Source organism: Octopus bimaculoides, chromosome 10 (genome assembly GCF_001194135.2).
Source record: "Octopus bimaculoides isolate UCB-OBI-ISO-001 chromosome 10, ASM119413v2, whole genome shotgun sequence".
In the NCBI taxonomy this organism is placed as follows: Eukaryota; Metazoa; Mollusca; class Cephalopoda; order Octopoda; family Octopodidae; genus Octopus; species Octopus bimaculoides.
In genome coordinates this window covers 3,863,559-3,873,522 of record NC_068990.1, presented here as the reverse complement: position 1 = coordinate 3,873,522, position 9,964 = coordinate 3,863,559, and the positions used below count along the sequence as shown (strand labels likewise).

At 35.0% G+C, this 9,964-nt stretch overlaps 1 protein-coding gene across 4 annotated transcripts in view; it reads right to left on the bottom strand.

The window, feature by feature from the left end:
• The window catches only part of LOC106869052 (neuronal acetylcholine receptor subunit alpha-3), a 718,416-nt gene that overhangs the window by 85,127 nt on the left and 623,325 nt on the right, over positions 1–9,964 (bottom strand). For all 4 annotated transcript variants that reach the window (XM_052971014.1, XM_052971015.1, XM_052971012.1 and 1 more), the window contains one exon: positions 6,813–6,955. In XM_052971014.1, the coding sequence (XP_052826974.1) occupies positions 6,813–6,955 (143 nt within the window). The remainder of the gene's footprint in view (positions 1–6,812; positions 6,956–9,964) is intronic.

The window sequence follows — 9,964 nt, the reverse complement described above, 5'->3', positions numbered from 1 at the left end:
ATATATATATATATATATATATATATATATATATATATAGCAGAGACATTGTCCCTTTGTGTGTTTGTTCGTTTGTCTCTCCCAGATTATGCAGTGGTACAACACTAATTGTGCACAAATCTATGAGGAACTGCATTGAGGCGGATATTCTCACTGGTTGTAGTAAAGGTGACACTGCCTTCGTTCCTCGCATACCAGTTATACCATCTAATATCCCATTGCAATTTTAGTCGTTACAGTTTCCTATCCCACTTTCTTTTGCCATGAGCATTAATAAAACTCAGCGCTAAACACTAAAAGTTGCTGGATTGCAACTTGAAAAACAAACAGAAGTTCGCATATGAAATTAATCTTTTTTCTACTTCAGTTATTACATGTTTTTCTCGTATGTAATTCACACATACAGGACAAGTGAAACTAAATCTGTAGTCGTCGTCTCACCCTGGTTTACATTCTAAACTGAATCTTTCAATTTTCCTTGGGCATACGGCCTATTCAAATGTCAAAAGAAACCATGACAAATGGGTCTTCTACTTCATCTGTGGCCATCTCAGTGCCATCGCACAGTCGCATGAATTCCGTGAAGTTATTCTTCCGTGAAACTATTCTTCCGTGAAACTATTCTTCTATTCTTATAGCTTCACTTACGTTCAAACTGAATCTTTCGCCCCTCCTTTGGCATACCGCCTATTCAAACTTCTAAAGGAACAGTGACAAATGGGTGTTTCACTTGACTTGCAGTCTTTTCAGTCCCATCGCAGTCAACTGGATTCCGGAAAGCTATTCTTCCATATGATATACCCATTTTCCTAGCTTCTGGACCCGAGAAACAGTAAAAGTAATTACCCGATCAACGACGGTATTACCGCTAGATTTATATATACAGGACAGTACATGTTGCTGTCATTTGGTTACTCAAGAGAGTATGGTAGACGAGTTGAATATAATGTTTTTTTTATAGAAACATCTTGTTTTGTAAATAGATATAGAGTAACGAGTTCAGAAAGCCTTCAAAAGACTGATATCACACACACACACACACACACACACACACACACACACACACACACACACACACACACACACACACACACACACACACACACACACACACACACACACACACACACACACACACACTACGCTTCTACAAACTTGTGCCCTTGTGTTAGAATAAATATTATAATTCCTCTGAATTGCAAATGGGGAATAAGATTGCAATCATAAAAGCTATTACATTAAAAAAAAATTCAAATGATGAAATATCTTTGCCAGTTATCTTCGTCATCGTTTGCACCCTTTAATTTATTGGGTTTAACTATGGATAACGTTTCACAGAATCGATTGTTTGGGAAGAAATTCTACACAACCGCCTTCCTTATATTTCAACTTTGCTAGTACAAAAAAATAAAAAAGTTTAATACCAATATGAAGAATGTATTGAAGTGAAAAATAAAAAAAAGATATATAAATAAAAGAAGAAAGAAGCAAATATACTAGAATTAGTTAAACTTAATGCCCGTTGATCCCTTGATGAAAAGAACTCCAATCAATCATATCTTTTACTTAAGGCAGTAAAAATAGTCATAGAATATTAATATGAATATCAGGCATGATATTATTTTCTTTCCCTCTAAGCAGAAAGAAAGGCCATATATTTTAGAAAATAACGATTGGATGTTCATGCTATTCATGACTATTCAAGAATATTAAAAAGACAACTGAAACGAATCTACAATACTGTTAATCTCTAAGTCAAGAATTTGTCTCGAGTAATGCGTGATCGCTTCTTTATGTTATTCATCGCATATGTTCACATGGTGATAAAATGATATCTAATAGAAAGAGATATAATGCTGCAAGAATTAAAGTGACCTACATAATGAAAACCATAGTCTAAGGAGGCCGTACTTGCCTAGCAAGAGATGCGACTGTCCCCATCCATGTATTCCAGGATTCAGCCAACATCATGCCTCCCACAATCTTCGTCCTCGCCCATTCATTTATGTGGCGTAACCACAACTTCTTTTATCGGTAGTTGTCTATTATGCATATATTGGAAAGAGTGTCATGGCATTGTGTTATATTACATATCTTTTAAATTTCTGAATCGCAGTCTTTCCAACGATTTCCTTCTTAAGACATTATACTTATGTCCTCTGAATGAAATGATAAGGTACATTTTATAAATATGTCTCTACCACTTCATTTCACATCTCATCGGATTTTTCACAATTTCAGCACCTATCGTTCTTTCTTCGCATCTTTAATTACCCTTAAAATTACTGTTGCTCTAAAACTCGACTTTTGTTGTTATTGAAAACTTTCCTTTTCCTAAACAGGGTCTAATTTTGCTAAAGCCTCGGTAGCCACTGCATTCCCGTGTTTTTATTTCTTTCTTTACTTGATCTCAAAGATCATAGATCTGCTCGACCAAGGATGATCTACAACAACAACAACAACAACAACAACAACAACAACAAGCGCATCAGTAGCAGTAGCAAAAGCAACAACAGCATCTCCCAAAAGGATAGATCGAAACTATGACCTCAGTAGGGATCTGAGATTCTCGCATAGAAAGGAGAAACTATGCCTTGGAAAGCAACACTTCAAAGACTCTATTGTTTCTACAGAGGGTTTTATATTTTTATTAATTCTATTAAATTGAAAATTAAAAAAAAAATGCTACCATCTAGGCATCTTGTCCGGCGAATCAACAAACAAACAGATGACAGTTCGATCTGCGAGAAAAGTAAACAAATCTCACGTCCATTTAGAAAATAACCAAAGGACATATGGAATAATGTAGGCCTCCTCTCTTTCTGTATAGGGAAAATACGGGATAGTTACGACTAAAATGTATTTGATCATTGGTGCGCTCGTTTAGAGTTGATATACAAAGAGAACAACAAACACATCTTATCCGTCTAGCGAGTGAAGGTGTCCTTATGTTGTCACTGGACATGATAGAAATAGCAGCTACTCCCTACAGTTTTGAGAAACAAAAGGGTATAATTAGATAATGTAATCTTGATATAATAACTATGCTCATCGAAGCCCTTTGATCAGAGCCGATTTCACTAAACATCATCATCGTCAACGACAACGACAACAATAACATTAACAACAACAACATAAACAACGGAATTGACATGGTTCAACAAATTTGCATCTATATAATCAATCGATTTATTAGAAAGGGGAATCGAATCTTTCTGAAATCACTTCCTACCGTCATGGGAAAGGAGAGGACACATCAAATATTGTTACCCTGCATGCTACGTACGAAAGTAGATGCAACCTGTAACGTCTTTGAAACATCTCCACAGCCGCCACTAGGGAAATCCTCCTTCCCTTATCATAAGTCAAAAAAGACCCTGAAAAAGGCCACGGGTAGTCATTCTTCCTCTGATTAATTCCTTTAAATGACCTAAATATCCCTAAAATGACGGACCTGTCAAAGTGGGAATGATTTGTTCGAAATGAGGTTAAAGAACAACAATAACAACAAAAACAAAAACATTAACAAAAACAACAACAGTTACAACAGCAGCAGAGCAGTAATAACAACAACAATATACACAGCTTATTTGTCTGTCTATTGTAATTAGAAAAATATCTTGATAAACAGTTGATTCTTAATATTTGCATTGTTATGACTTCTGTTTAATCAACTGTTGCAGAAATATTGAATTTAATTAATTTTTCAAATATTTCTTACGATTTGATTAATTCTGAAAACGAAACAAAACAAAAATCAAATGAGCAAAAAAAAAAAGAAAAAACAAACAAAACAAATGAAATGAAACATAGAAAGAAAACTAAGAAGCCTAAATGTTTTGTCTATCCAGGAAATATTTGAAACATTATGAATCGTCAGAATATATCGAAATAAAATCTTGCTATTATGTAATAAACAAATCGGGAACATCCATTAAATTCCAATAGCTTAGAGATTAACAAGTTGGCAAATCTTTGATACTTCAACTATCACAATTAGCCGCATTAATCCTATAATGATGAAAGAATTTGTTTGTATAACTCATTTCCGAATTCCTCAGAGTATCATAGGCACTGTTCTAAACTAGTCAGTTTAGGAGAGCCTATCCTTGGCACGATTGTTGTTGTTATTTAGTCTCAGATAAGCTCTCATCAAACAGAACTTTGATCAACGGCTTCCTGTCCTCGACTATCTTGACCTTTTGTATAACTGGGAGACTACGCTGTCAAATATGTTCTGCCATTTCTGAGACAATAAGGTATAGATTAATGGAATTCGGTTGCTATTTTTTGAAAGTTTATAGCAATTAAAGCAAACATGTAAAGGTTCCCTTCTTAGTTGAATGTTCACATAGATGTTCTCTCATTGGATCGACCACCTTGTAAAGGTTATCTCATTGGCTCAGCAACCATGTAGAGGCTTCGTCGGTTCTGTCTTTCATTCAGCAATGCAGTCATCTAAGGATGCTTAAAATGTATATGTTGACACTGCTTACAACCAACACTTGTTTCTGTCCTCCTCTACTTATATACAGCTAGATGGAGAGGGGTCTCTTTCAGATCTGTTGCCTCGTGTGGCATTATATACATTGAGGAGATTCGAGCTAATCTGGTAAAACCTGGAATTCGAGGAAACTGGTAGTAGTGAACTGCATAGGGAGAAATAAATCGATATGGAAATTTTTTGAAGAATTCATTAAGTTGATTTACGAAGGGGATATTAGCTTTTCTTCAAAAGGAGAATAATTAGATGTGTCATTGTCTTGGTCGCAAAAAGTGCGAATAAATAAAAAAAAAAAAAGAAGAAAAAAAGAACAGTTGTTCGATGGCATATTAGCTTCTGTATCCATGATCTCATATGTAATCAGTGATATTGACATGGGTTTTCCAATTCTCTACTGCACAAGGGAAACCTTTTTTCAATCGGCTGTTTTTCACTCAAAATAACGGACTGAAAGTTTCTTCGCTTTTCCGTCAAGAATTAGAAACAGTTTCCTGTAAATATATTGAGTGTTTAGTGGGACCATGTCCATTTAAGTTTTATAACTTTCTTTGTTTTTCTCTTATATTGATATCAGTCAGTGAATTGCGACCATGTTGGGGCATCGCTTTCATGAACTTCAGTCGTTCATATCAGCCAATACTAAATACTTGTTTAAGGTTAACCTTGGTCGAGAAACACTTGATCAAAGACATTCCAAACGTAACCACCCCGTCTTTTACTTAAATGCGTTGAATAGAGGACCAAATTATCCAACGCATCATTTTTGAAGATGGTATACTGCGATTAAGTACAGTTTGGTTGCATTTGCTAGAAGCTTCATTGGCTACATCGATCATCCCGGTCTGGTAACTTTTGTCAAAATCCCTCATCGAATAGCTAAGTTATATTGTTATATATACGGAAGCAAACAGACACAAGTTTCTTTAGCAATGTACATGCACAGCACCACTCAATATCTTCCCCACATCACCAAATTCCAGCTGAGCAACCTAAGTTCCACGCAGTGAAATACCACCTACTATCATATGGCAGCAAAGCAAAGTGATGGATCATACAGCTATACTTGCTATATGTATGTTTTAGAAAACATATATTCAACTAGAAAAACAAAAAATATCGTTGTAACAAATTTACATAGATGTCTAAAATATACAGAGATGTCGAATATGTGAAACAACTCACTCGAGGATTGGAAAATAGAAAATGGGGTTTTCATGGTAAAAATGTCTAGTATTGACATCCAATCGGAATATATTTTTGGCGGGAGTTGCAACAGCTAATTAAATCGGCTTCTTCACTAAACTGGTGTTTATTTTGTTGATCTAGGAAGGATGAAATACAAAGTTTACTCCGATCTGATTCGAAATCAGAACGTAAAATGTTGTGAATACATTTTGAGACGTATTTTCTAATCGTTTTCTCAGAAAAAAAGGGAGTGATCGTGGTCCTTTACATGGTCTCAAAGATTGACAAAAGTGGCAGACGAAGCTAATCTTGAACTGGAGACATATCCCGAATGTTTGTGGCAGAGTGGACTCTGCTAATGTCACCCAAGATGTGTGTTGTTGGTTCTAAATTGGGCCTTGACGAAATTTGAACTCAGATTACAGAGTTGGAACAAATACCACAAGGTATTCAGTCCCGCTACTTCACTGCCTTGAATTAGTACGTGTTTTTAGATCGATACTGAAAGGCTGAAGGGCAAATTCGACCTTGGCAGGATTTGAAACAATGCTCAATAAATCGGAACGAATACCTCAAGGCATTCAGTTCGACATTCTTACATCTCGGCTCAACCATCACATTGGTTCTTCTATGTTGATCCTGAGAGAATTCGAAGTAGATATGACCTCGACGGGATTTGAACTCAGGGTATTGAGAATGGCAAAAACACCCGAGGTATTCTTATTTCTTTATACTGCCTACAAGGGGCTACACACAGAGGGGACAAACAAGGACAGACACACGGATTATGTCGATTATATCGACGCCAGTGCGTAACTGGTACTTATTTAATCGACCCTGAAAGGATGAAAGGCAAAGTCGACCTCGGCGGAATTTGAACTCAGAACGTAGCGGCAGACGAAATACCATTAAGCATTTCGCCCGGCGTGTTAACGATTCTGCCAGCTCGTCGCCTTGTCTGCCAGCTCGTCGCCGAGGTATTCTATTTAATGCAATGTAAATTCTACTAGTAATCCGCCTAAATCTGTTGCTTCATCATTTCTACCACGTGCATCTTTTTTTAAATGATACACAACATAAAGAAAACTTCACAAAAATAAAGCGCAAGACAAATGTAACTTACCAATTCATTTACCATATAGAGAAGTACATCGACATCAACTTCAACTAATTCTGATGGACGAGATAATTCAGAATAGTCTCGACCTGGAATGTTCTGTCGAATTGATCGTTCTCTCTCAGATGGACTTAAATTGAATGCAGAAACTGAAACGAAATAAAATTAGAGGAATTAGATGAAGTCGGTGATATTGATCAAACAATACGTGCGTCAAATATTCTATATATATATATAAAATTGAGAATGTATGTCTGTGTGTGTGTGTGTCTGTGTGAATCCCTAAAACTCCAGAACTACGCAATGGATTTCATTCAAATTTTACACATGCTTTACTTAGGGTCTCGGTTGTGTTTTAGTAAAAAAAAAATTTAACTTCTTGCATACTTCCGGCCCACAGCAACGTCATATCTCCTCCACTATTTAAGTATTACGTGTCAAAAGTGAAACAAAAACACTCATGTCATTCGAACCGGAATCTCAAAAACATTGTTCCCTTACATCTCATTCTCATTTAAGTACCACGACAGGCAAATAAAAATTACTTGTACATTTATATATACGAAAGTGTGCTGAAAAGTTCTTGCTCTTAAAGGTACTGCGGAAGGCTTGGTTGAAGGTCCAGCCGTCAGAGTTCATTTGTGGGATTAGAACAACTGAAAGACCACTGCAATAAGTGCAATGTGTGTGTGTGTGTGTGTGTGTGTGTGTGTGTGTGTGTGTGTGTGTGCATGTGTGTGCGTGCGTGCGTATAAATAATTAAGATTCAGTTGAATTAGGTACTTAAGTTGAGCTCAGCTCGAAGTTAGGTGAATATAAAGCAAATAAGTAACAAAGATGTCCGGGTATTAGTGTATTTCAACCGGCTCTATTTAATCGATCTATGCAAGCACTACACCGATTTGAAACAAACCGCTCTCCTCGGAAGCATAAGACCATATAGATTTTCAATATACAGGATACCCTATTATAATTTTTAGCAAGTTTTTCATCAGAACTAGAGAATAAAAGAATTACAATGCTTACTGCTATTATTGTAGCAGAATGAACTTAGGGAGAAAATACTTAAATCCTACTACAATTTAGAGTGGCAGAAGAAAATAACAATGGGGGATCAAAAAGGGTAGTGGTGAGCACCATTGTTATTTTCTTCTGCCACTCTAAATTATAGTAGGCTTTAAGTATTTTCTCCCTAAGTCTATTCTGCTACAATAATAGCAGTAAGAATTGTAATTATTTTATTCGCTAGTTCTGAAAAAAAAATTTGCTAAAAAATTACAATAGGCTATCCGGCATGTTGAAAACCTACATGGTCTTATGCTTCCGAGGAGAACGGTTTCTTTCAAATTGGTGTGATGCTTGTATTGAACGATTAAATGGTGCTGCTTGAATGGGCCATAATGCACTAATACCTGGACTTACTTTTGATATATATATATATATTATTATTCAAAAAATTCCAACTTTTTCTAATTTCCCCGTTTTATTTACAATCTTGTAATAATATAATAATACAATAATATTATATAATATAATATAATGAAATGTTAGAATATTAAATGTCCATTCTGATCGAACTAGTTGATACAGCAGCAGTGGTGACAGTTATGTTTTACAATTTACAACTGCAGTGAGATGGCCAAAATGTGTGCCTTAAACACATTTGTATAGACTCCAGAGTGTTAAGTTTTGCAAACTGTATTCTGACCAATCAGTGTGTAGGAAATGTGATGTACCCTATATGCACACACATATATATTATTTATATATTATGTTTTCATTCGGTTTCCCTAGATGTCTCTACTATCCTGTTTTTGTTCCTAACTTTGACCCTTCATAAATCCCAAATTTTATTTTGGTATTTATGGGAACAACTATCTTCGAAGACTCATATTGTCACTGATTGCTCGAAATGGTGAGTAGATAGACAGCCAACAACTGATGAAGGGTTGTTCTTCGTATTACTTGTCCTTTTTTTCTCTCGTTATTTGCGTACTTAACTCATTTGTTTTCGAATTTCATGTTGTTTACTGTTGGTGACGTCCTATACCCAAATATGCATATAAATATATTATTTATATATATATATATATATATACATACATATACACGCATGTATGCATGCATGTATGTATGTATGTATGTATGTATGTATGTATGTATACGTGCATGCGCGCTCGCGTGTGTGAGTGTCTACGTATGAAAAATAATACCAAATGTTGAAAATCCTCGAAATTTTTGACAAATACTAAAAATAATATCTGTCAAGTTTTACTCAAAATAAAACTTGGAATATAACAAGTTTCATGATTCAACATAAGAGTTAAATATTTTTGTGATAATAATATACGAAAACAAAAATGCAAAGATATATTTTCACATCACAAAAGAACTCACATAACAGTTGTACTAAAAACGTATTAGAGCATGTTTTCACCAAGTTAGTTTACATAGTCACCACAAAGAGAAAAAACCCCAACAAAATAAAATATAAAATAAAATAAAAGAGAGAAAAAACTCACATATCGATAAAAACCACACGTCGTATAAAGATATTTTATTAAATATTTGTTACTTGTAGATCAAAGTGATTATGCAGCAGAAGAAAACAATCATATTATACTTTTAAAAAAAAATCATATTTTACTGACCGGAGCCTGTTTTGTCTGTTGCTCAGCTTCCCAAGTCAATAGTGCGTTTTTCAAAGCATTTTACGTTCATGTATTTGTGAAGTCTCGTGTGTTTTAATTTTATATCATGTCATTTCTTCCATTTACATGAGAAGGGACGAAGCTATTGTTCTGTGCGTCTTATGTCGCTTATATTTGTTTAGTAAGGGTATATAAAGGTTGATATATTCAGGAAGTGATATGTTAACTTTAACAGAATAAAAACAAAGAGTTCTTTTCAGAGAAGAGAACAAGTTCTTATAGAATACCATAAAGAAACACAAAGTAACAGATTTCTGTTATTATAAAAAAAAATGCTTTCTCTTTCTTCCAAGAAAGTGTCTACGGAGTTATTTTTGACGTTGGTACTGATACTATTATTCTAATCGATATCGATGTTGACGTAGTTGCTCCTTCTTTTACATGTTCAAATCCAGTGAAATAATGCAGCACACCTACCTTATAAATGTGTTTCAATCGATCTACATA